This window comes from Lonchura striata, chromosome 1 (assembly GCF_046129695.1).
Source record: "Lonchura striata isolate bLonStr1 chromosome 1, bLonStr1.mat, whole genome shotgun sequence".
Lineage (NCBI taxonomy): Eukaryota > Metazoa > Chordata > Aves > Passeriformes > Estrildidae > Lonchura > Lonchura striata.
Genome location: NC_134603.1, coordinates 104,326,813 through 104,354,257, shown reverse-complemented (window position 1 = coordinate 104,354,257; position 27,445 = coordinate 104,326,813). Strand labels below are relative to the sequence as shown.

General features: G+C 39.1%; 1 protein-coding gene across 6 annotated transcripts in view; it reads left to right on the top strand.

The window, feature by feature from the left end:
• GLI3 (GLI family zinc finger 3) overlaps positions 1 to 27,445 on the top strand; it is a 202,037-nt gene that overhangs the window by 58,651 nt on the left and 115,941 nt on the right. For 5 of the 6 annotated variants that reach the window (XM_077786302.1, XM_021531964.3, XM_021531961.3 and 2 more), the window contains one exon: positions 7,317 to 7,559. In XM_077786302.1, the coding sequence (XP_077642428.1) occupies positions 7,317 to 7,559 (243 nt within the window). Of the gene's footprint in view, positions 1 to 3,169; positions 3,284 to 7,316; positions 7,560 to 27,445 lie in introns of those variants that run through there. The other variant, XM_021531965.3, reaches the window with a different exon arrangement.

Here is a 27,445-nt window from a genome sequence, read left to right as displayed (position 1 = left end):
AAAATGGTTTTCAGCTGTTTTGATTTAAGTTCTTTGTTTTTGTTATTTTAAAGCCCGTGTGGAAACGGGCTGGGAGAGGGCTTGTTCAGAAGTGAGGCTCCAACTTCTTTGGAGGCTGACCTTGCATGTTGCTGAGAATTAGTCCCTCCATTAGCTTCCCAGAGACTCTCAGCCCTGCAGGTTAGGGCTGTGGCTGGGCATTGCACGGTTCAAGCTCCACGTCTTGGCTAGTTGTGGTTCATCTAGGCAGTTGGAGGGGAACTTGGCCAACAGGATACTGTAGGAATCTGATTCACACCAAGCAACTTCAGGAGCTTGTTCCTAAGAAGAGACTGGGATGGCTCAAGTGCCAGGTCAGTAACTTCAGGCATATGCCTAAATGTTACTCCTTTTTTTTTCCACATGTCCTGCATGATCAGCGAGATGTGTAAAGCAGCCCAGCCCTGCCTCCTGCGCTCTTTATCCGCCCTCTGAGGCTGAGTCCTGGGACTGACAAGGAAGTTTCCACAGCACTCTGCCTTTGTGTGTAGTTAGCTGTGTCTACAGCTGCCTCTTGTGTTTCCTTAGTAGGATTTTTTCAGCTCATATGAGATTTTTAGCATTTCCCTATAGATCTGATGCAGGGATTTGTAGATGCAGACTCTCGGTTAAATGCAATAGGTGTTTACTTGTATGGAATTTTAAAGGTGGTTTTATTTAACATAATTTCCTATATGTCTGTTTAGCTTCAGCTGGCTGGTTTTAGTTGGGAGTAGCTGAGGAGGTAACGAGCACTGTAAATTTATCTGGATTGAGATAAACTGAGATACAGACATTGCTATTAACAAGACTCTCTCTGATTTAGAAGTCTGACAAGTTTACCTGAGTTTTTTAAGCTGCTTTGTCCCATTCTTAGGTTCACCATAAGTCTTGGGGAAGAGCTGCTCACACATTTGGAAATGGCTGTGAGCGATGTTCTCCTGATAACAGTGTGTTGTTGGTTTAGTGTTGGAGTGGTGTGAACACCGTACAGGCCCAGTTTTGTCTCCTCCAGGTCAGTGGGAGCTCTGCCATTGACTCAGGAATGCATGATCAGGCTCTGTTTCCAAAGTCATAGGCACTGTATTGATGTACTGTGTTCTGTCCTCCTCTGTACTGTCAAAAAAGGAACTGAACCAAGCTGTACAGCAGATGCAGCAAAAATGAATGTATATGTCTTTTGAGGAAAATAAGGGAGTGTGAGTGGAGTATTAGATAGATATTGTACAGATCGGGTCTCCTTTCTCCTTTTTTAATAAATTTTTTTTCTTCCAGTGAAAGCTAAAGTTGACAACAAAAAAAAATCACATATTTTTCAAAACAAACAAACAAAACTGCAAAAGAGCTGTGTATTCATATTCCAAAGACCACAAATCAGTAATTGGAAAATACTATACCAGGATTAAGAAAAAATAACTAAGCTAAAAATCCATTGCAAATGGAAATAGAAAACTATACATTTTCAGTGGTAAGCTCAGATAATGTATGTTATTTATAAGCACAAAAGTCTTGTATAAGGTATGCTTAAGCATTGCAAATAAAGTGAGTACAGTATTGTTATTTAGCAGATTTTGTAGCCTCTTGTGTAATTGGAATCTATTTTTAAAATTATGAGCATCGTTCTTCATATCTATGTTAGTGTTTCCAGAGTGCTTCTTGTGCAGGTGCTCCAAATGCAGGAAAATAACAAACTTGGGACCATGGTGTCCAATTTAAACTCATCTATTCACCCAAAACAAAATTTCGCTTACAACACATGCTGTTTTTAAAGGCAGGCACAATCCTACAAATCTGTTTCCTCTGATGTTGCTCTTAAGGTGGTCAGAGAGTAGTGAAAAGTGTGTGTGTGTGCAAGAAGATGCAGGTACAGGTGTCCTAATGAGCCTGGCAATCGGTCTATTGCATCATTTCAAGGAAGAAACTATCAGGTATCAAAAACTTAGACTTTCTTAAATGGGAAGGAAATGGCTTTCTTACTTAGGTATCTGTTCTGTTAAGAATCTAACTAGTCAATCTTTTTTGCATTCTACCTCCCCCCTTCCTTCTGGCTCACAGCATCTAAAATGCTACTTTTCTGGGAAAGACTGATATTCTGATTTCAGTTTTGTAATTTAATGATGGAGAGTTTCCTTAGTAAACCAAATTTAGAGTACTAGAATGCTTATCTTATATCCAGACCTTGAACATAAAAGGCATTTTATACCAGCAATTGTTCATTTAATGAGCAATTGCAGAGTGCAGGACGGTTAAGGGATTGAGCTATATGCACCATTATTGCAAGAAGTATTCTGAAATACCAGAAATAGGACGTAAGCTCTGATCAGGGGGACTGTGAGCACAATTACCTTCTTTTCAAATCCTTCTGTGACACTGCGGGAGGAAAAAGGACTTTGAAACTTGAAAGGAAAGAGCTTGCTTTCAACCTCAAAAGCTAGGAGGAAAGGGCTCTGAAATTTGCTCAGTATTCCCAATTCACCATTAGCCTGTTTCTTCCTTTAGCCTCAAGGCATTCTCCGCTTTTTGAAAAGATGTTAAGAAATTCAGTCACAATAGAGAGCCTAGTTTTGAACATGTTTCACTCGGTCCATTGAGGTCTGGTCTTCAGCCTTTGTGTGGGGTGAATTGAGCTGAGCAGCAATCTGGTTGGGGAGAGGTGAATGAGCAGTCTCTGTGCAGTCACAAATTCTGGCAAAGAAAAGATTACCCTTTCCTTTATTTTACAATATGCATTCCTGTACAATCCTGCTAGTGGCAATATGCAGAGCCGAGCTTGTGCTTAGGTCAATATGGAGCACTTGGTTTATAGCAACTCTTGTTAAGTTTGTCTTGTAATTGAAGCTGCTGTTGACCTTGCTTGGAGACCATTTGTAAAACCGTTTATTTAGCATAAACTGAAATAATAAACCGTCCTTCTCTTAGGCTGATTGTGATAGGGTGACATTAGTTTGATTTAATGATTAGCCGCCTGACCCCTCAGCTAGAGAGAGCTGCTTGAATAGGGAGAGTTCACTAGGAAGCACACAGGAAGAATACTAATGAGCTTGTTAAATTTAGCATGGCACCAACCACTTTTAATTCCTCTAATGGGAGAAGCACTGCCTTTGAGAGAGAGGGAGGGAGATGGGGGCGGGGGGGGGGGGGAGGTGGTGGGGGAGAAGGGAGAGGGAGGAAAAGAGGGAGGAATGCCCATGTCCTGGTAGCCAGAGGATTTTGGTCAAGAGAAGAGCTTAGAGGGAACGTCAGGCAGGGTCTCTTGGACTGAGTTGTAAGTACCTTGTTTTTTCTCTTACTCAGCTGAAGTGCTGTGAGATCTCTCATGAGATAGCAATGCTGTCTGGAAGTTGCAAGCAGAAATATGGTGATGAAACTTAATATATTAAGAGATCTAACTGGGCTGGTGTTGTTTTGTTTAAGCAGGGTGTCTCTGAAGTGCGTTGAGATTTACTTTTAAGTGTGCTCTATCAATAGATTTCAACTTTTTTTTCAGTTGCTCACTTAAAGTGGTTTAAAGCAAAATAGCTTCTACTTTGTCTTGGTCCATAGTAAAAAAAGGCAAAAAAGTTCAACAGGTAAAGAAAGTTTAAAGGAGTTTTGCGTTAGGTATTGGCTTGTGCTGATTTTTTTTTAACTTCCTGAGTAAATTAGCTATGCAATTAAAAGTGTGTTTATTCAGGCATGCTGTCCAGTGTGAGTTTTTTGAGAAAACTTTCTGATTGAGAGGTGCTCCATTAAGTGAGGTGCTTAGCACTTCTAATAAAATTGGCTTCTGATCATAATAGCAGAACTAAATCAGGTATTTCTCAGTGGATGTGAGAATCCTGGATTAAAGCTATCATTCAAGACTGGGCACTTCTAACATGCGTCTCTGGCTATTGGCTTGTTAAGTCAGAGAAAGGGTGTATGTGAAGAAAGAGAAGCTTATGCAGATTGCTCTTGGCCATGATTGCTTTTTTCTTTTCTTATTTAACCCTTCACTCTTACACTGGCAAAAGGTGGGAGGAATTATACTAGAGTTGGTGGGCTGCCACCAGCTTCATCTTTCGCTTTGGCATTTGTGTCTCTGCAACATTTTAATAAATCAAATGTTTCTTTTGACCCTAAAGCTGGTCACTTCTAAAATGTGAGCAGAGCAGTAACAGAACAGTGCTCACTTATTTGGCTGTAAAACCCCCTTGGCAGATGCTGCTGGAGAAGTGGGCTATTTGCTTACATTTTTGCTTTAGAATCCCACTTGTTGCCATGGTGGACAGTGTGTTTCTGTCAATAATTTGGCCTGGCGCGCCTTGCCCGCACTTACTCTTGAAACTTTATTGAAAGCTTCAGTTGAACCAGAACAAGATTAGACAGCTTTCCCCTTTTGGCGCACTGGAGTGGCTCGCCTGCCGTGACAGTCGGCAGCATTTCTGCAAGAGGAGTTTCTCGCTCGGCGCCGGGGGAGCTCCTGCAAACTGCTTGGCTCTTAGCATCCTGGAGTGTGGGTGCTGTCAAATTTCTCATCTGGCCCCTGTCACAAAGCAGCCCAGTGGTGTGAAGTCAATGCTTAGCGAGCTGTTTGGCTGATGAATAAGCCTTATTGCAAAAATTCCATCGTGTTTAGTTAAATAGTTCTGGGACAGTTTTTGTGTGGCAGAAAACATACAGAAACTTTTGACTTGTAATGGCACATGACAGTAACTTTATAATCGGGAGAGAGATCATTGATGCAGAAGGAAAAATAGTTTTGTTTTCTTTTTTTTCTCAAGTAACCAAAAAAAGGAAAAGCTTAATAAAACAAACCATATTTTCCCTTTAGTTTCTAAATTACTGAAAATAGGTTTTGAATTTCATTCAACAATTTGAAAAAGCAGCCTTTTCCATAACACTAGTACCTTGATTCATGATGTGTGCATGTTTTGAGAAGAAAAGTATAAAAGTGGAGCCTGCACACAGATGTCAGCTTCTTGTTGTATCCCAGGATGGCAGTTTTAACAAGTATTATCTTTATATGGAAGAGTAAAAGAACTGAAATCCTATCTGATCATCTGAGTGATTATACAGCCCCACAAATCACTCTAGCTTTCTTCTTTCTGAACTGTTGTAGCACTGGTTAGCTTGCTCTACTTAAGAGTCTGTCAGAATTTCAAATGAAGTGTAATACCCTGTTTTTATAGGAGTTTACATCTCATCAGTGAAAGTTCACTCTAGGTTGAAATTTAACATAAAAGACTGGCTAAAGAGAAACCTGATGGAAAATATATATTTGGGGTGATTTTTTTTTTTTTTTAGTTATACAAGCGGGTTTCTAAAAACCTCATATAAATTTTAAAGTTTTAGTCCCTAATTTGCAGGTCTCTAACTAAAACCAGCTTCAGTGTAAAAAGTTGAAACCTTAAACCCTGCTAATCCAGAGCAGGGACCAATGCTTGTGCATATTAATAAAAAGTAGAAAAGGGCAAAGGGTTTAAACTCTGTAATGTTGTTGTCTATTTCCATTAACTCTTTCTTCCCAGACCCAACCGTGGAAAAGCTCTGCATGTACAATTACTGTCTGTAAAGGAATTCTGCCCCTGGAAGATGCTGATAAGTCAGCAAACCCTGGTTGCTGTAATACTTGGAGATAGAAAAATAAAATTAAGTGCTCAATAGGCAATGCTGCTGAGTTTTTGTGTTGTTGCTACTTGAGGGGAGAGGAGGCAGAAAAAAACTGGTTAGCATTTCATTCAAAGAATGGTGTGGCTAATTTAGGCATATAATGGCCAGGTATCTGTATGTACAGGGCTTGTTTCTAATGTAATTAATATAAAGGCACATAGGTTGAGTTAGACTGGTGTCAGGCTTGCGAATGTAGTCACCTGGTGAGTGGCTGGCTGCTGCTTTTGCTGTGTGAACAAGTAAACCAGGGAAAGGTACAAGTGAAAACTTAGCCCTGACCTCAAATCTTTGACAACTGAAGTGCAGTGCACTGGTGTCAATAATTGTTCCATGCATGTGGATTGTAGAGTAAGAGCACTTTAGCTTTATTTCCTAAGGGTGTTTTAATTTCCTTTTCTTGTTACCATTTTTGTGCCCAGCATTTAATAATTTGAGACTCCTTCTGTACTTCTAGAACTGCAGAGCAACTTTGAAGAACCTTTATCAGTATTCCTTCAAGATGTAGCGGTGCACACTTGCATGTGCAGTGTGGTTGATGGAGCAAGGCTGTACCTGAAGCATTGGTATTGGCCAAGGATTACAGCCAGCAAGCAAACATGCTTGTTTAGAGAAATATCTATATTTTAAACCAATAATGCAACTGAGAGAGCATTTACATTAGAGACTTATATACCAGCAAAGCCACTCTGCTACATGGCATGTGTGAAATATACCTAGGAGCATTCATCTTGATTTTGAGTAACAGAACCATTTTGTCTGCTTTTTAAAGGGTGTATGTAGTCCCTAGGGGTTAAGATTCCTGTGGGAGTGGTGGGTTGTTTTAGCACCTAGTCCTAGAGCAGTCTGCAAGGAAGGCTGGTAGAGCCATGGTCTGGAGGCTCTTGTCCCCTTACAAGTGGTACCACAGGCCTGGAGGCTTACTCCAAACTAGGGCTTGTGTTTGAGTATCTTAATTATTATTATTTTACCCCTGCTTTTCTTTCCCCTTGTTCATTAAGAGTTTGTGGCTATGTTTATGTGGATTTTGGAAAAAAAAGAGGTAGGGGGAATATATGCAACCATCCTACACGTGGCGACACCGTCAGAGCAGGTGGCCTTGCTTGTGCCTGCCTGATGCTGCTGGTCCTGTATCTGGAGCGGCTGTACCCATTTTACTGTTGCCCGCCTTGGTTCTGATCACTGCCAACCTCCCTGCAAGGTTTCAGTCCCTCACACAGGCAAACCCCAGAGACCCAGAGCTGGGCTGCAGAGCTGTGGTGGGTGGCTGGGTGTGATTTAGGCCCAGCTGGTGGAGTTCATCTTCTCCTCTGTGCGACAAATCATTTCTTGACTCCCTATCAGGGAGCTCCCAGTCTCCTTGTCCCAGAGGCAGGGAAACAGCAAGCCTCTGTCTGTTCCCACACAATTGATAGCCCCGCTGCCGGGAGCATCAGTGCATGGGTGACGGTGATCTACTGCCCGGCTGCTGCCGGCTCTGAGCGGGCAAGTGTCCCCAGGCCATCCCTCACAGCCACACAGGCACCTCCTGTCACAAACTTACACCGGCAGGAGGAGGAGGGCAGCGGGGGGAGAACTTTTCTTTATTGTATTTGCTATAAATGGGCTAAAAGTGTGTGTCTCTCTTTTTTCTTCCCTTCTCTCTTTCTTCTCCCTCGTTTTTTTTGCAGAGGATGAAAGTCCTGGGCAGACCTATCACAGAGAGAGAAGGAACGCGATCACAATGCAGCCGCAGGGTGGGCAAGGCCTCGGCAAGATCAGTGAAGAGCCTTCCACGTCGAGTGAGGAAAGGGCCTCATTAATCAAGAAGGAGATCCATGGATCTATATCGCACCTTCCCGAACCTTCTGTACCCTACCGTGGGACGCTCTTTACCATGGACCCCCGGAACGGTTACATGGACCCTCATTACCGTGAGTATTGACTGCTGGCTTATTTGGGGATGCAAAGTTGGAAGGCTGTCAAATTTATTGTGATTTTGTCGCTTTGCATTGTCCCCAGGGAGAGCTGCTTTATCTGGAGGGAGTGGTAAATGCAATCTCTTTTTTTCCTGAAGTTAAAAAACAGGGTGCAGTTGCACTGCAGGTAGAAATTACTGCAGGCCTCTGCAAAGTGACTTCCACAGGACATCTCATCTGTTGCTAATCCTCCTCAGCCATCCAGGGTTGTGTTTTGCTCCACCTCCTTAAAACATGAAGAAAAATGGGCCTCATTATAGCAAGCAGAGAATGAAAATGAAACAGGCCTTAAAAATCCCTCTTTTAAAACAATGTTAAAGTATGTTATTGAGAGGAAGAAGGACTGTTCCCTGTACACAGAGAATTTGGCGAATTGGAAGGCTTATTTTTGTGCTTTGGGACTTTTTGTTTTGTGTTGGAGGGTTTTTTTTAGACATTCAAAAGTGTGTTTGAGAATGCAGGCTTGATGGAGTGTTTTTGCAATTTTCTTTCCCAGCTATAGTTCCCTAAAGTTGTAAGGGGGAGGAAGAAAGGCAAATGGTTTCAACTTCTGAATTCTCACTCAGGCATTAATAAAAAAGTAAGAAATTAACTGACACTTGAACACAGATGTGGAGTGGATTTCTCCACAGGCAAAGTATGAAGGAGTTAAGCAATTTTTTTTTTTTCATCTGTTTCTAGTTTACAAAAAAAAGAGAATAAAGATCATTTAGTTGTGTAGTAATGAAGTACATCTTGAGGTGTCAAGGCTTGTGCCTTTTGATTATAGATTTATCACCCAGTCAGGATACAGATTTGCCATTTAACCTTTCAGTCTCCAATTCCAGATGATGGGCTTAAGACCCACAAAGAGAGAGCAGTCTGCATTGGTTTTCCTTTTTTTTAACATCATTCAGAAATTTTAGTGTTTTAAGGCAAAAGGTCATTAGCCAGACGACTGATTAGTGAGGACACCTGATTAGTGCATGTTTTTTTGCTAAAGAAAGTGCCAGGGATAAAAGCTAATTTTATCCCTTCATTAGTTGGGCTAGCAGCAAAGGGGAATGTTCACTCATCAGGGTGCAGATCAAAGTATGTCTTGAACAACCTTAAGTCTCACCAACCTCCTTTAAAAAAAAAAAAAAAGAGCCTGATTGTTAATAAGGTTGGAGATATTTTGAGAAAATGAGCACTTGTTGTCTGTATAGTTTAGATCAGTATTTAGGAAAAAAGTTTGCAGTTAAGCTTTTGAGCTCTTTTTCAGTGTAGTCAGTTGGTTTTTGTACACCTTCCTCTCCCGCTGTCCTACAAATGTGCTCAAACCCTCTGGAGGAGTTATTCATCTCTTGAGGAGCACACAGTTGCTGCACTACACCTGTGCCAGACTCCTGCCAGAGAGGCATGAATGTGCAGTGTAAACTCGTGAGCAGCAGAGCATACAAGTATTACCTTGGGCGTTGGAGACACCTTTCCTAGCTTCTGGTTTAAAAATGCCCAAATCTAGCTTAAAAGAAATCCAACAAGACAAGCTAGTATTATTGGGGAAGCAAAATAGCTTCTCTGTTTGTAGGGAGTACAGCTGGGGAGAAATGAAATGTGTGACAAAAACAACCCTCAAAACCAACAAACGTTATGCTGAATTTAGTGGGAAAGATTGCCATTTTGACCATCTGACCAGCTGCCAGCTCACCCCTTAAATTTTGTTCAAAGCGTTACTGAAATTACTGAAGGTTCCGACAGATGAAAAAGAACTGGTCAGTCAGGATGTGTCTGAGTGGTTTGCAATGAGTTTATTTTGGTTTATTTTCTCAAATTCACCTTTTGACAAGAGTTGTCAAGATTTAATGAAGCTACTGTGTCTGTATTGTGACCATTAATGCTAGCTAGTTAGGCTAGCATTTTTTAGACTCTGTTTTAGATTTTTAGATTTTTTTTTAGCATTTGTTTTTCTAGACTACTAGAAAAACATTGATATCAGAAGTTGAGAGAGCACCAAAGTTCCCCACCATATGACATCAGAGAAACAGGAGATGAGTTAATTTTAAATGAGCAACAAGATCTTAAAGCAGAAATCTAAGTCAGAAAGCATCAGATGGACAGACCTTCTTCCTTCTCCTGTAATGAGTAGTACATTTGTATTCACTGATTTATAAGGTCCCTCAAGCTATTAATGTCATAAAAAGAGCCATCTTGCTTTTATTTACTTTTAATAGCTGTGATACAGAGAGACAACTAAAAAGACAAATGTCTAGTTAGATTTATAGGAAAGCAGACAGTCTTACTAAAATTTTCATAGTAGTTGTATCATTTATATATGTAAGATATGCTTTCATCAGAGTGGCGACTGTATTCAGACTGACACTTTTAGTCGACCATATGAAGAAGGCTGAATAATGTACACTGTAGCAACAGGTAAAGAACCAGAGAGCCTATTTTTTCCTTTCTTAATTTCTTGCCAGTTTTGCTGGGCACATGTATAGAAAATGTTTTAACTCAACATAGTCAGATGTGTAAACACTCACAGTAATTTCTTAGTTTCCTTGTGGTTGGAAAATATAGACTTTTCAAGATGCCTAATTTGTGCTTCTATTTATACCCACTTTGTATTTAAAAGTGTGGGCAGGCTTCCTGTAACACAGGAAAAGGGAAAAAAATTTTTTTGAAGAAAGACATCTGTATGTTTTTATGACAAAAAAAGAAAAAGAGTGTTTAAGTAAGTTCTGTGCAGAATACATATCCCTTCCATGAGCTGCAGTTATTAGAAACAACTTGAGTGCTTTGCATTTTTACATGTAAACACGTATGTGTCTGTTTGTGCATTGCAGGATTTTTTTGTTTTATTTTTTTTCTAATTAAAATGACTGATGTTGTAGATGTTGGTAATAATAGTTACCATAAATGTGGAAGAAATCCCTCATTGAGGGGGAGTTTGCTCTCCTGCAGAGTGTGGGTGGGGTTAATGGTTGTGTTTCAAGTGAACCAGCTTTTCAAACAGCTGGGATGAAACATGCTATGGAGCTGGAGGCCCTTCTGCACCACCAGAGAGCCCCTCAACCATTTAGCAACTGAGAATGGGAATACAGTCCCATGCTAAGCTCACAGCCTTCTATCCTCCAACAGATAAAAGGGAAAACACAGGCCTAAACCAGAAATTTTTATTTTCTGTCTTTTTTGTTATGGATTTCTTAATCACTGTTTAAACACAGCTCACAAAGGAAGAGGGAGATGCTGGTTTTGTTTGTTTAACTTCTAAAAAACTTTTTTCTTTAAAAAGGCTTTAGGACAGATGACAGAAGAGCTGGAGTTAGCTCCTTTTCTTTGTTGAGGAGAGCAGAGTTACTGACCTTAATCACAGTGTTTCTTAAAAGGATTTGAAATCCTGATTTTCTCAAACACTAATTCCAGTGCTAGCTGGAGCCCCTTGTTAATGTAAATTCCGTCTCTAGAGTTGTGGCTGAGGCAGGGAAGATGGGGATAGCAACTTGCCTTTGTTATTTTCTTCCACAATTTTAATTTTCATGTAGATTTATGGCAGTACTAAGACTGCCTGTCTCACAAGTCATTCCTCATGGAAAGAATGAATCATTCCTGATGTAAACCCTTTGATTTAAAACATACTGTTGATATTCTTCCCTGGGTTACACAGATCATCTGAAAGAATTGTTAGTACCTAATTAGCAAAACCTGAGGAATTATCTTAAGCAAAAAGCAGTGACAGATCACTTGGCTCTGACCCAAAAATTTATATGTACAGGAATGTATGGCCCTTGCAGGATTCTCTTTGTGGTAAATCATCTCAAAGAGTTTGCACTAGCTGAAAGCAGGAACTCACTACTTTTTTTTTTTTTTTTTTCCTTTTCCTTTCCTTTTTTTCGCCTCTTCTTACCAAGGATTTATTTTGCTGGTGTTGAAGCTTCTGTATCTATCTGGGGAAGTGGGAGCTGCTTATTGCACATTTCATAGGATTAGCCCTCCAAAGGTATTGATTGCCCTCAGTTCCCACTGACTGTTCTTGGGCTTAGCTTTGTAAGGACTGGGCCTTGCATAACTGCCCAAGTTAGATTAGCCAGCGTTAGTGTCACCACAAAATCAATTTGCAACATGAACTCAAGACCCCAGCAAGGAAAATACAATGCTGCTTCACTAGGTGGACTTGTTAATTTACTAGTTTTAATTTCTGTTGACAAGAATTCTCGTTCCTTAATATTCCCATTGGAGGGGAAAGGGGAGTGTGGGGAAAAAAAAGGGGAATTGGAGCCTGTTTCTAAAAATGCAAACTGTTAACTGAAAACACTGTTTTAAAGTGCAGTAACTGGAAAGCAATGACTTTTCATGGCAGTGACTCTTGGGCCACAGTGGCCAGCTATGTGTGGCACATTTGACAGTGAGAGCAGTCCAGGTCTCCAGCAGCATATGGGCTCATGGAAAGTGCCTACAGAGGGGTAGGTGGTGGCCTCCTTTGTCATCTCCCTGGCATAATTTGGAACTCAGGAGAGACAACCAAGACACTTCTGGATAGCCCCAAAGCAGGCACTTTTTTCACCTCTCGTTTGCCAGTGTCTTTTGGTGACAGGAGACCAGGACAGCTTTTTGTAGAGAGCTTCTACTTGGCCTTGTTGGACAATGGTAGGAGAATGTCACTGGAAAATCTTTGTAGAGATGTAGGGCAAGAGTCTTTAAATACATTTTGGTGCTCTTCAGTTTCAAACTGACTTTGGCCTCTGAGAATCTGGGTCCTACTTCAACTGTGCAGCGTTTTGCACGGGAGAGGCTTAAGCACTCTAGTAACAAAACTCTCTACTGACAGTGATTTATGGGGTGGTTTCCAAGTGTTGTCAAGTAGGAGTAGTTGAAAAAAGTCAAATCTAAAGCTTTTAATAGAACCACAAGGAAAAAAGCCTCTGTTAGAAAAGTGAATGTCAGACTGCTCATGTCAGCTGAGCAACTGAAGTGTGGGTCTTTAAAAAAATTAACGTGTTTGCAAAAACATTTTTGGGATTAAAAGTCTAAAATATAATAGCATCTTTCAATAGCCTCCAATAAAAAACATTACTGTTCTCAAATTCAAACTTGTGGTCAGAGGAAACTTCAGTGTGAAATTTAGGAAGGTGCTGCAGACCTTGTAAGCTTAGCAGCTTCTAAGTCGAAACAGCTTCTCTGAGATGCTTTCCAAACCTCCTGTGTTGTTTTTGAAACTGCGTATTACAAGTATTCCTGCCCATTTCTCCTGAGACCTGTGAAATCAGCAGTGTCTCTTGAGAGCCCTAGAGTTGCTGCCTCTGATGGTCTCATATGGAATAAAAGCTGCACCTACAGATTTACAGTATGTAGATATGTTCTTCCCTGTTATGCATTTTTTCTCTCCTTAGCATGAGACAGACTCCAGAACTGCCAGTGTCTGCAAAGCTTTGAAGTGTAATGTGATTGAGCAATTGAAAGGTGAATTTGTAGTTTTGGGTGATTTTTTTTTTTGTTGTTAGTTTGGTTTTGGTATTTGTTTGGGTTTTTTTTTGGTTTTTTGAAGTAGCTTTCTTTTTTGTTTGGTTTGATTTTTTGTTTTTCTTTGGCTTGATTTGGTAGAATAGAATGTTGGAGATTTCTTATTTCTAAATCAGAAATAAGAAATTATAAAAATTATTTATAGCTCTATAATTCTGTTGGACTTAAATTCTAAAAATGTTTTCAGAAGCACATTAAAAATGTTCTTTTAATGTCTCCTTGTTTTGGTGTTCAAGTGCATCTAAGAAAGCTGTGGGATGAAGTTTTATGTGTGTTTTTTTTTTTGTTTGTTTTTTTTTTTTTTTTAAAGGACAGGGAAGATGAAGACAGGGCAAATACAAAAACACTAATGGATTTGATTTGTTTTTTCCAGCTAAAGCTTTTTTATCTGGTTTACAGTATGCATCTGTTGTATACTGCCTTCATAGAAAGAGAGAATTCATTGCTCAGAGCCACAGATTCATGGGTAAGAACTGTGAAGAAAAAGCCAAGAAATAATGTAATCCATCTCTTGAGCATCAAGGCAGATCCACTGTCCCTAAATCAGGAGAGAATGAAAAGCTTCTTCAAAGTTGTTGTATCCCTTGATACATGGACATTTGTCACAATGCTTTTAAAACAGAAGGTCTGTAGTGGATTTGGGCTGATCTTGTGTGCCTACAATGTAACTGCTGTGGCATCAGCAGCTGGAAGGTGGCAAAAAATGTGAGATGGTTCTCTTGCATTGGTATTCTCTCTGGGCAATGTCACTAGAGGGAATTTGCCTAAGTAGAGATTGGAACTTGAGTGCCATTTTCCTGCCTGTAAGGATCCTAAGTGGTCTGACTGCCAGCCTGGTCAACCCCTGTATCCTGGGTCATATCTGTTAACTCTGTATGAATGTCCTGATATATCAGGGATTTAAGATGGCTCTATCTGTCTGTATATAGCCAGCAGAATCTTCAGCTGTTGTGTCTAAATGTAGAAAACAAACATTTTAATTCAGATTTTTTTGCTCCATTTCTGCTGTCATTGTCTGGCTTTTGTTAAGAAACCTATAGCAACAATTTGGTTGTAGAGTAGCTAATGTGTACAGGATGCTCCTGTCGTGATTCTCTTGTGTTAATTTTCTTTCATTCTGGGTGCTTGAGATCTGGATGTGCCCTATTTTTTATTGCTCTTACCCCCTGGCCCTTGTGTGGGCACAGAAGGAGGGCATTGTGTTACAGAGGATGTCTCAGGCTGGTGGTGGAGTAATGGGAGAGTGTGGGCACCATGGGCCTGCTCTCTTCATGGCATTGACCATGGACTTGTCAAGGGAAGATTTGAGAGGAAGCATGGTCCCTGTTGTCAAAGTGCAGCTTCAAGGCTGTCCCCTGGAAGTCTTTCAGTACTAGCCTCCTGTTGCGGTCCAGGGTTGAACAGGCCTTTACTCTTATGACAGTTTAAATGCTTTGGTTGCTGAACCATTTTCAGGATCGCTGGCAGATACAGCTTTATTTCTATTGATTGAGTTCAGTACTTAGGAGGAGAGCCACTTAGCCATAGCCTCTACTTCCTTTTATTCACACCTACCAGCACAATTAGCTTCCTCTTAGCCTGGCTCTTTACCTCTTAGTCTTCATAGTTTACACAGCACTCTCTAAACTCTTATTAAAACACTGCTCAAATTACTTAAAACTGGGGCTCTTGAGTTTGCTGAGTGGATCACATCTGAGTCTGGAGATCATGTCAGGAATGCTTACCCCTTCAGTCAGACTTACACTGCCTACCTTTATTGATTTCTGATAATACAGCTGACAGCCGAGGCAGCAACCACCAGTGCAAGGAAGCAGTATTATCCTCAATATATTGAGTATTCATAGCTGTGTTTTAAAGAGTACAGCTGCTGTGTTGCCATGTGGTCATTGGCATGTGTGGTGGTGGGTACACAGCAGCAGGAAAGGCAATATGTGTGTGGGAATGTGTATATGTACAGGTTTGTAAATCGTACTTCCTTTTAAAAGTAAGAGTTATCACTTACAAAACAGTCTTTCAATATTGCTTTCTTTACTGTTTTTTTTATTGTCTTGCAGTTTTTTTGAGTTTAAAATAGATAGGTTACCAGATAACAGAATTGCTTTCTAATCTCAATTATGTTTTTCTCATGTTTCACACTGAATAAGGTGGTATCGAGGGTTCCCCACCGTAAATTCTAGTTTCCCTTTCACATGTCAGTGCTGCCCTGAGCCATCATTTTTCTGAAACAGTTGATTGATGCTGATCCAGAACCCAGTGAATTCAATGAATCAACAGCTGCTGGCTTCAATAAACTTTAAAATAATCCCCAGTTGCCTTAGATTTTACCTTTTTATCTTACCTGTTCTCCATGCTAGTTGCAATTTAAAATCTTAATTCCCAAGAATCCATGTTACCATTTTGCTGATGAAGAGCTGAACATTGTTATTCCTCCATTTATAGTCCTCATTGAAATAGCCAGTGGTAACAAGCCAAAAGTAATGGCATATGAAATACTTCAAAATAAATGGCTGATTATGGTAATGGCTGAGTGTAACACCATACCAAGTGTTGAAGCAAATAACTAATGAGTTAGAATGTGTTGAATTGAATTTCATCCCAGCATGTCAGACTCCCTAGTGTGAAAAGGTACTGAATTTGATTTGTGTGGGTTTTTTTTTTTTTTCACTAGACTATATACAGATACAACTTATGAATGCTTCAAGCTTTGGCCTTGAGTTCTGTTAGATATTGTTGTTGAAATGGAATTGGTTTACTTGGATGAATGAAATTTGGATCAAGGCCTATATTTTCTATAAACATTGATTGCTCGCTTTACTGGGATGGACCAGCATGGTACAGTGATAGGAAACTGTTGGCACCAAAGCTGTTCTTCATGCTGGACGATACTTGAATTGGCATTAACACCACTGGTCTAACAGTGCTGTTAACAATAAAATTGGTGCCAGATATCAAAAACATTAATTACCCCTATGATAGGAGTGGAATTTTTTTTTTTTTTTTTAACTAGGAGGGAAAAGAGGAGCACTAATCATACATTGCTAGTTAATTATTGAGCTGCTCTGTATTTGGGATGTTTGATTTGGAATGCCTGATGTATATCCTGCTCATCTAAGTCCTTATGTTGCGTGAGGCTGGCAGTGGCTATGGTCTGTGCTTTTTTCCCTCTTAAAAGTTTTTTTTTTTTTTTTGTTTTGTTTTGTTTTAATTTAAACACATAAAGCAAACGGGAAGAAACCCCATTAAATAAAGGCTTAAGGCCTAATTTGGCTTCATCTGATCCCACAGAACAATTTAGAAACCTGAATGAAGCACAGAGTGCTGGCCTGTGAAAATGTTTCCGCTTCTTGTGAGGAAATAGCAGGTTTCTTCAAAGTCAGTAGTTACTTATCAGATTAACACACATCTGACATTTACTAATGCCATTCATCCTTTGTGCATTAAAAACCAGAATCAGGGATGACAAGGACTGCTGTAGTGTTTCCTTCCATAGATGTGAGTTTCTTGAGTATTCTGTGCTGAAAAGGTGATCTGTACAGCTGGGTTAAAACATGCTGTGTCTCTGTGTTGTGACCAGCCTCCCTGTCTGGAATTTTTTGGTAAATAGCCTGTGGGAGTGTTGCCTGTGTTGCTTTTACATGTGGGGATTGCCTGGGCGTGCAGGTCCTGCTGGACCAGAGCTGTGTTGGGCCAGTTACTGCTGGGGCTGTGCCTGGAGGCTGGCAAAACACAAGGTTGTCGTGCCTTACCATGAGGGGTTAGCCTCTGGGCTGCCTTTAAAAATTGATGTAGGCATGGATACTGTTTGTTAAGGTTATGCAAGGTATTGGCACAGGTCCCTGAGGAGGGCACTCATCTGAAATGGTGTGTTGTGCTGTCTGTTGAGAAATGATTTTGTATTTTCCCTCTGGGAGCCTGGTGCATAGCCTGGCATTACTCTGTGGTCTTGAAACACAATACCCTGTTGTGGGAATTGCTTCATAGATGGGAAAAAGCAATCTTCAGATTCCTTCTGAGCATGCCTCTAGACTCCATTTATTTGGCAACACATGCCAGTAGGTCTTGGCTCAGAAAATGCCAGGGTCTGCTTGGTGTTTTCCATGTGATACCATTTTGAAACTTATTATTCAGACTCTATATCTGCTCATTGTTTTCTGCAGTCTTTCACAAAGTCTAGCTCAGCAATTTGATTAAAAATCTTATTCTTCCAGCTGTGATTTCCTAGGGAGCTCCAAAAGCACTCAAGAAGGGTGCTTTCTCTTTCTGCTTCCATCCTGCTGCATAGTGATTCCATGAGTCCCACCTAACTGCAACTAATGACACCATTTTTTTTTTTGTCAGCATGGGGAGCTGAGAGATGCTGCTGGCAGGCAGCAATCCTCTTCAGCATAGCTATATTTTACTTCTTGTTCTTCTGACAGTGCCATGTACTTAGAAGAAAAGGACTTATAAAATAGTCCAGAATTAACTGAGTGCAAAGTGGGAAACCAGAGGTGGCAGTTGCAGTGGTATTCCTCCTCAGCCCAGCCTTTTCAGAACCAGGGTGACTTGCATATTATGGATTATATTTATGTCATAGCTTGTAACTATGAGATAAAGATCTGATGATATTCTCCTGAATTTATCTTCAGCTCTGTAACTGTGGCTGATCCTGCTGCAAGTACACGTCAAGTCAGTGTGAGTGTGGTTGCCAGCACACCTCTGGTTTCAAACCAGCCGTGATACGCAGCATTCATGGTGAAGCCATATCCCTTCATGGGAGCTGAGTGCAATACTTTATGTCAGTGTAGGCATGTGTCTCAGATAGAAGACTTGCTGTTTGATTTGTAGTAACCAATTATTTTTATTTTAATCTAGGATGATTTTGGCACTGTATGGTGGACACTGGTATTAAAGGCTATTGTTGCACAACATGAGATGCATATATATACCACAACAATTTGGTGTTTTCTCTGAGGCTTGGTTCTTCCTGGTTATTTTCCTGCTCATTTTTGTAATGTGATTTTTCGTATACTTCTGTATTACGAACCTTTTTGTTTTTTTAAGCTATCTCTGATATGCAGCTTTCATATCTTGGCTCCCAGCAATGTTGAACCTCATTTTAAAGTCCCTTCGTGTAAAAGCCATCTAGTTATAACTCTCAAAAATAAGAGGCTTGTCTCCTGAGGACAGCTCCATATTGCGGGTGAAGTATAATCCTTAACATTGTTTTTTTCCTTTCAAATAGCTGGGGACAGTAAGTCAAGGAGTGAGAACTCCCTTTGTTTCATGTAGTGTTCGTTGCAGGGAAAGAATGTAACAGAGCAGAAAATGAAGAAAGACATAAAAGAATCTCAGCTCAAGGAGGTCAGATCCATCACAGGCTTAGCATTGCCTTCAAAGATGTCTGGGACAGGTGGCAGTTCAAGACAATCAGAGGAGAAGCATCCGCTAGCGCTGAGATAAGGGATTCTTGCAGAATCCTGCTATCTGGTCCCAGTTTGCTTTGATGTAACTCTGCTAGAGAAGACTTCTGGGAGCAGGCTACTGCTTCCCTCCGTGATAGGCTGCTGTTGTTCAGCCTTTTAAGGTCTCATTACAGTGGTCCTTGAGGATTAATCCTCTTTAAGGTTTACATGGGAATGGTTTTGTCTGAAGGCCCAGCCAGAGACCTCACTACCACCTGTACAAAGCATTATTGGATTCTTTCATTCTATTTTTTTAAGTGGCTCATATTTAACTGTATTTGACAGAAAGTAAAGCCAAACATCTTGCCTTTTTTTACTTCCCTCTTTGGCTATTACTGAGTTTTTGTTGAACACAGCTTGAGCAGTCCTTTGCAGACACTGAACCATTAGCCGTAAATTGTACGCTTCCGGTTACTCTACTTAGCCTGCTGGTTTTGGCTGTCTTTCTTTTTCTTTTCTTTTCTTGTCCTCACGCCCCCTTTCTGATTCTAAAAGGAAGGGAGTGATTATGTTTGGCTTCAGAATCAGAAATCACCCTTTTGCTGGTTTATTTCCCATGCCTGCACTGGTGGATTTTGTATTCAAGCTGCTCTGCTCAGTGTTCAAGGTATGGGAATGTTGTCAATTATCAGCATTAAGTTTTTTAAAAGAACGCATCAGCACTTTATAAAGGTTTGTTTATGAAAATACCTTTGCCACTTTGAAATGACAAAGCTTGCTTTTGATGAAATTGCCATTCATGTGGGAATCATACCTGGTTTTGGAGATGCAAGTGCCTTCCAGCTCTCCCCAATACATTCTGTTCTTGGTATTATTTCTGTGTAATTCTGTTAACAGATCTGCCTCTTGAAGATGGAAAAAAAGGCATACATCCTTGATGTCAAAGAAAGGAATGTTAGACCTGGAGTCTCTTTTCCTAGTGTCATTCATTATTTCCCTAATTGAACAAGTAATTTGATACTGTAACTTCAAGATGGTGGCTGAAGTGAAAGACTGACAAAGTTTCTGCTGAAAACAGTATCCATGATCCTGACAGGTGAAAGTAAAGTTACTGTTCTGAGGGTAATAAAAAGTTTAAGGAACTCTTGTCTATGTTGCAGTGGAAGTCCTTAAGTTTAGAGCTTCTGAATCCATATCGGACATCTTGATGGCTCTAATTCAGTTTATTATGACAAGTGGTAGAGTATTTTAGTTAAAAAAAAAAAAAGGCAACAAGCAATTTCTACCTAGAAAACTCAGCAATAGCTATAAGTTGAATCCTTTCGATTTAACATAATGAGTTGTGCATTATTGCCTACAGAATAACATGTCATGACTTATGTAGTGATTCAACTTTATGAATAAAAGGCAAGGGAAACAGCACCTTCATAGACCTGGGTTTTGTTTTGAGCGTTCTGTTTGGAAGTTATCTGGTATGTAAAAGAGTGCTTGTAATGTATGTATAGCAGATTAGTTTTCTTTATATATAAAGATATTATAGGAAACTCCATAGCTAATATTGGCTATATAAAACTGTGTAGTGCCCTTATAATCATGAATGTGCCTGCTACCTTCATACACTGCACATAATTTAAAATTAATGCACGTTTAATTTTTACTGTGCTTGTGAAGATTGGTAAATTCTGCCCATACAATTTTTTTCTGTGTTAGCTGATTCTGAGAGGGTGGAAGGATAAGAGAAGGAGAAACTAAGGAAGAAAAATACTAACTCAAATAAAGGTAATGAAAAGTCATGATGTGAGGTGCTGTAGATCCCTTCAAGAAGACCTGTTGTCTGAAGAAATACAGACATGTTCTTGGCAGCCTAACTTTATATAAATCAGAGAGGTGTGTCATTTTATGCACATCCAATCAAGTACTGTAGCTGTAGTCTTTATGAACATACTGAATATGTTCATAAATAAAATATATTATACTTACTGTCTCTAAGCTATAAATACTTTGAATAACATGATGTTAAATTTCTATTCACCTTCTTCAGTTTCATGTTAGAGCTAGCTGTCAGCAGTTTGGACTTCAGTGGAACTAATCGGGAGGTTGGTGTTTCATTTCTGAGTTCATAAAACACAGGGAATGTGAGGTTTTTTTTTTTTTTATTTCACCAGATGATAAATGCATGAAAACTGGCAGTGCTCGGTTTAACTGAATGTAATGGCTATTTATGTAATTTTGATGTAAAGGTGTCATAATGAAGCATCTTTTCAAACTGAATGTCAACTGCTCTGCAGTTTAACAGTTTCATCACATAGTTAAATGTTTTCCAGGTGAAAAAATGTGCTTGACAACATCAACCCATGTTGTGACCACTTCTCTAAAGTGCCCTGGCTCCTTTTTCACCCAAACACGAGTGGGCTGGATAGGAAAAAGGGGAGGACTGATTTCAGACTGCTTGTTGGGAATGTGATGCTGTGATCAATTGCACAGTCTACAGCAAGGCAAGAAATGTATAAAGCTTCCTTTTGGACTGACTCGTGGGCTTGTCTTTATTCAGGATGTAAGAAATAATGTTTCTTGGAGACAAGGAAGTGAAATGACTGGCTCTTAATATATACACCATGGGAACATTTACTAATTGTAGTAGTAGTGTTTTCTAAATAACAAATATAACTAGAAATCAGTGGGAATTAGCCATTCTGGGAGTTCAAAGTGTAAGATTCAACCCTTTTTAAATTGTGAGAGTAAATCAATCTATGAAATGAAAACCTGGGTGTTTGTTTTCAGTTTTTTTTCTTGTTGTGACATAAAGCAAAAATATATTTGATTCAGCTCATTCAAACAATAATGGAAAACTCCTGACAAATAAGTTTTCAGAAAGTTATAATGGACTAAAAATAGGCTTTTGTAAGATGTTATATAAATCCACTGCAGTAGGTGCCACCCAAACCTGTCCCTATATATGTGTAAAAATACATATACGCATGTGTATATATATATTTGTATTACATATGTGAAAAATTTCTTTGCAGCTTTGGGGCTTTATGCCTCTCATGAGTCCTGAATTTTTCAATAGTAGTAAATTCTGCATTCTAGATTATTAGCAGTGGAATCTTACTTTTTTTTTTTTCTACAAAAGAACAAAATTGTAGTCAAAACTGATCTCATGCTAACAAATGTAGAGTGGACTAGGAGTTGTTCAAAGTCCAATGGTTATACCCCAGTGTCTTTATTTGTATTTAAAAATACTTAACAACCTGAAAATTCAAAAAAAGCAATACAGCAGAAATGTGTGTATCAAGTATTGTATTATTTATTTCCATACACTGATGTCATAAGCTTCTGAATGCTGCTGTTAGCACATACAAAGTACTTTCAGAAGTGGCTGTAGCAATTGTAGTTGCTAGCCCTGTAAGAAGAAACAAACTCAAAAAATCTGTTTTAAGCAATGTGATCTGGGAACTGTAGGAATTCACCTCAGTTAAGTTGCTTCAGTGAATTGTAGCTGCCAAGTGTTGTGTTAAACACTAAGTAAAGATTCAAATCATATTAACGGAGAGTTTGATTAGGATCAAAAAACTGGATGGATTTTCAAATTGTCTTCTTTCAGAGCCTTTTGGAGTCTCCTTGTGCATGATTCTTTCTTTGATCTTTCTGTCAAGGTAATCCAAAATTTTCTCCTTATTTTCTGTGAAGTCTTATGCACTCTTCCGATATATCATGCTTAAATATGCACAGGATCATTAATTTTCCGAACTGCTCTGTATACTTTTTTCCTGGCTTGTCTCCCAGAGCTAGAGCTGCTTTGGATTTATTGCTATGTCTTCCATTCATGCTAAGAGAAAAATCCTCAAAACTTAGGTTATTTCTGTGGTCTCCGCTCTGCTAGGTCATGTCCTGAGCTTGCATGTGCTGCAGCTTTTTTGTCTTGGAAAAGGCAGCATAACTATGGCCTATAAGGTCTAGCAAGGACCTGAATACAGGGTCAGATCAGAATCAAAATGTTACTCAAGCAGATGTGACAGGGTTTTGACATTCAGTGGGTCATTTCCTCTTGTCCAAACACCCTGTGGCTTTAGAGGAGCATACAAGTCTTGGATATCAAGTGGCCAGCAGGGTTTTTCTGTGGTGGTGCCGCACTGTGAAACTCTAGCCTTTGCTCTGCAGGTAGGCAAAGCTCATTCAGTAAAGCTGTGGTTGTTCTGTAGGACAAACAACTTGATTTTGGACTCATTAGGGATGAAATCCCACCACACCCAAAACAGCTTAAGGCTTTCTGTATGTTCAGGATTAAGTTTTATAATTTTAAAACTAGAACACAGATGAAGTACTTCTAAAAATAGCATGATTCGAAGTGATTCCTTTTTGGAATTTTGATCTACTGTCTATTTTGCTGGTTTGTGCTACATATTTTTTCAAGGTGTAATTTTGGTGAGGAAAAAGGAAAGTAATTTTTTCCATCCACTCGTGCAAGCAGTTTTCTAAGATAGTAAAGGAGTTGTAAAACATGATTTTTCATAAAGTCAGTATAGAACAGTGACTAATCAAGAATGTCTTTTCATCACTGATCCACGTATCTTTTTCCAAAAAATGAACAAAACTCCAGAATTGATTAAGAAAGGCCCCATATCATGTTCTGTATGAAGTGCTATTTTTCTCTTAAAGCAGGCATGCATGGATCTATTTTCCATTTGTAGCAGCTGACAGTAAGACCGTTTGAGATTTGTTGGGGATCTCCAAGTAAGTTTGTAGCAAAGATACAAATAAAAATCTTTATCTAATGTACTATGATCATGTCTTACTACTTTAATTAGAAAAACTTTCTAAAAAAGTGGATTCAAATCTTTCTTCCTAGCCTGGGCTTCAAGTTGGGTAACTTTTTTAAACCCTTTTTATTTTTTAGATGCCCTTTCAAAGTGTTGTTTGTCATAATTTTTCACCTGAAGCTTAAAAATGAGATTGGGAAAGTAATTTGAGGATTGATTATTGTTTAGGCTGTAACCATTTCTTCATGAAATTGAATCAAGCTACAGCTTGATGCAGCAATGCAGGTAAATGGCTGAATTTTCAGAAATGCTGAGCATTGAGAAGTTTTTCTGGAAGCTCTTTGGGGCTTGGTAATTTGAAAATGAAAAGTGTTTTCTCTAATTCACTCTTAAAAGTTTAACTTAGAGTTCTGATTTCTAAAAATCTTGGTCCTAGTTTCTAGTCTTGAAGTTGGATATTCTTGTGTGTATTTTGCAGGTAACCAAGGTGAATATGGACTGTGCTGTAATGTATGTGGTTAATTTTGCTTCACTATGAAAGTGCAGATGATGTCAAGTGTGCAGTGAGCGCGTCAAGTCTCAGAGGAGCAATTATCAGCCTGGCCAGCTCTACTCACACCTAGATTTTTGCATGATGGGCTCCTTTTTTTCCCCACTTAGTGAAAGAAGTTTCTGTGGGGGTTTTTGTTTGTTATTATTTGTTTCTTCAGTACTTTTTTTTTATTAAAAAAATCAAATACTCTTAAGCTTATTGTCATATTGCAGTGTACTCTTGTCCTTGTAACCCACAAACTGCAGACTGTTTCAAAAAGTTTCTTATAGTTGAGTATTGGCCTAATTGTCCTTGAGATAGGATTTTCATGCAATAAGGCTGAAACTCTGCATAAGCCAACAGAAGGAAAAAAAAAAAAAAAGGAACTTGGACACAAAAGGTAGTGTAGGGACGTCATGGGGAAACTCTGTAAAGAAAACACTCATTATAACGGCCAGTTACAGCTACTAAATGACAACAGTGGAATTAACCTGTTAACCTGTCTCATAGTTTGTACAATCCATGAACTTATAAATGTGAAAATTAATAGTTAGGGCTGTCATAAATCTTACACTACCCTCATAGTAAATAAGCACATTATTCTTATCAACTTTAAACTACATTAACTCAACACCAAGTAATTACTAGTTGAAATTTTCATTTTCTAGTAGAAGGAGACAGACTAAATTTAGACTCCTGATTGGAAAAGCCCAAGTGCTGCTTCTGTAACTGTAGTGTCCAATACTAAGAACTATACAGAAATCTTGTATGAAAGATTATTAAAACTGATATATTTTGCTAAGTGCTTATTAATGATCTGTTGCTTAAGACCCAAATACTAGTCACTAGGTGTTAAATTTTTACCAAAGTTTGTGTTATAAACATATCCTTTAAAACTTTGTGCAGACTTGTACAAGAATTTTTTTTGACAATTTGAAGTGCTAAACAGAAATGTTTGCTTTCAAAGAAACTTAACAAAACAGAGAATTTGCTCTCTTAAAACAGTTTGATAAGGTGATGTAATACAATTGTAAAATCTCATCAGTTTAGGCTATGACACTGTAAGTTCAGGTAGGTGGATGAGTGACTCACAAAGATCATCAACTCCAACCATTACGTGAATGGCTCAGACAGAGACTGAACCCATAGCCTTGGTGTCCTAGCACCACTTCAACCAACTGATCTAATCCCAGGGCCCCCTTATCTGGTGAGGATACTGGGATAGAGTCAAAATTTTGTCTGCAGCTACTTCTTTCTTGACTTTGAAATTGGTAGGGTTTTAAAGTGATTGTGTGAACTAGGTAGGCTTCTGCCACCTAGCAATGTAAACAGACTTTTGAAATAGGCAGTTTGAATTGTCATTGAATGGAATAAACCTGGGTATCCCTGGCACTCTCCAGAAGCAGATATTCCTGCAACTACTCCATAGGTTCCTTTTTTGGGAAACCTGTGGAAAGCAAATGTCTTTCAAATTGCTTTGTACTTTAACAAGATTTTTAGAGAAGAAGATACCATGAAGTAAGATCCTGATCTTCCAGAAACCCCACCTGTGTTGGAGTTGAATGAGGGTACCACAGGGATAAATAAACGTGTTAATATTTATTGTCATATTCCTGTGCACTGAATGATCCCCAAAGCAACTGGTGCTCCAGCCCAGTAAGACTTAAACAGTGCTTGCTGAACCAACACTTCAGCAAAAATGAAACTGGCCACTTGTTTCAAAGCATGAACCTGCAGGGTGTATAGGTGCTAATAAAATAAATGGGTATTTTCTATATGTAGCAAAAACCACCAAAGATAGCTTATAGTAAGGCTGAGTATCCAGATTTTTTTTTTTTTTTTAATAATAGAATAGATATGAGTAGTGTTCATTGGCAGAATTTACAGTCTTTAATTACAGAGATAGTATTTGTGTGCATTATAGCATACATAAATAGTGGGCATCATTCAGTAATCCTGATTTTCTTGCTTTCTTCCCCTAGTTCTCTTGCCCTGAAAGAATAAATGAAAAAAATCAAAACAAACCTTCATTACAACCTTGCAATAAGAGACTAGGAAGGGTGCCCTGAGCAGTACTATGCTGATATATATTAATAAATATTAGTTTACTGCATGCTGCAACAGAGAGTAAATACATGCAATTACTTGCAAATTTCTTCAGTGTTTCTACTTATAAATCTCTGCCTAAATCTTCCCAGCTGGGAGTTAGTCTGGTCTTTCGGCTGTGGAAGCAAGGCTTTGTTCTCATGTTCAGCTTCGGCTCAGTCTGGAATAATTCAGAAACGTATTAGATAGATTGCTGCTCCCAAAAGGCATAATGAAATAACCTTCACTCCCAGCCTTAGGGAAATAAGCACACAATCAGGGTTTGGGCAGATTTCTCGATTAAACAAAGAACTAACTGTGCACAAATTGCTCCCTAACAATTTGTAAAGAGTCCACTTTATAAATTTCTTGCAGATGTAAAGCTGATATTTTTAATCAGAATGGCAGGGCTATTAAAGTTGAAATGTCTTCAATGTCTCCTTTTGCTCTATAATTAGTATCAGAAATATTTAGATTTAAAATGGAATTGGTAACACATCCTAGGTTATTTTTGATTTGTTCTGGGGAGTCAGTGAAATGCAATGTCAAACCTAAGCTAAAATCTCCACTTAATACATACAGTGAACTTAATCCATCTGGAATAGATTCAGGATAACTTGGTGCTGTCAATTTTTATTTTGTTTAATTTCATATGGTATTCAGCAAAGGAATGAAAAGTTATTGCATTTAATGTTGTTGTGACTTAAGGTGTTCTCCAGTCAAATTATTCAATAAATCAAAATCAGTCTGTGGTTGTAGCTGCAAAGTGTTGTTTAGAATAGAATATTTAGAAGATTTTTTGCAGCTTTTCATTGATTGAACAAGACTCATGTGTCATGCAAAAAGCATGCAGTATTTTGATGAATAGCTGTATTAGATGGCAAGTCTAGGGACCCAGTAAACACAACTTTTTTTACTAGCCTTTGTTTTTAGCTTGAAGGCTTCAGAGTAAAAGAAAGTGCCACTTGAGTATCATTCTAATTCCTTAGTGTTTATGTACAACCCATGCTCTCATCATCTGAAACATCCCCGTACATTTAAAAATGTGTACTTATTTTCTGTAGATTAGCTTGCCACTGATTACCTCATTCTTCAGCTAGTTAAATGGTTTGAAGTCTTGCTCTCACCCAAAGGATATTACTACAGTTCATGGAGAATGGCAGAGTTTTAGGCAGTCTTTTCTGCGAAGCAGTGTTCCTGATCCTTATGCTGGTGTCTGTCTGCATCTCTGGCTGAAGTCGATAGTCCTGCAGTCACAGAACAGAGAGCAGAATCCATTCCCCGGTTTCCTAATGTCATGCTGAAGAGGAGCTGTGCTTGTATCAGCACAGCTGTCAGCAGATGCTGTTAGGTCCTGTTTCTACAAGCACAATGTTCAATTTCAGTTTAAACAGTTTTAAAAAAAAAGTTCAGTTAAAAAAAAAAAGAAAAAAAAGTAAACTTTGATCAAAATGCATGCAGCTACCTGGCATGAAGTGCCGCTCAGCTGCAGGAGTGCACATCCAGTATGGAGCTGTTCTGGGACACCAAAGGTGCCAGTGTAGCCTGGGGAGCTGCTCCTGCCAGGGAGGTGAGCTGAATGTCCTGCCCCATCATCTGTCC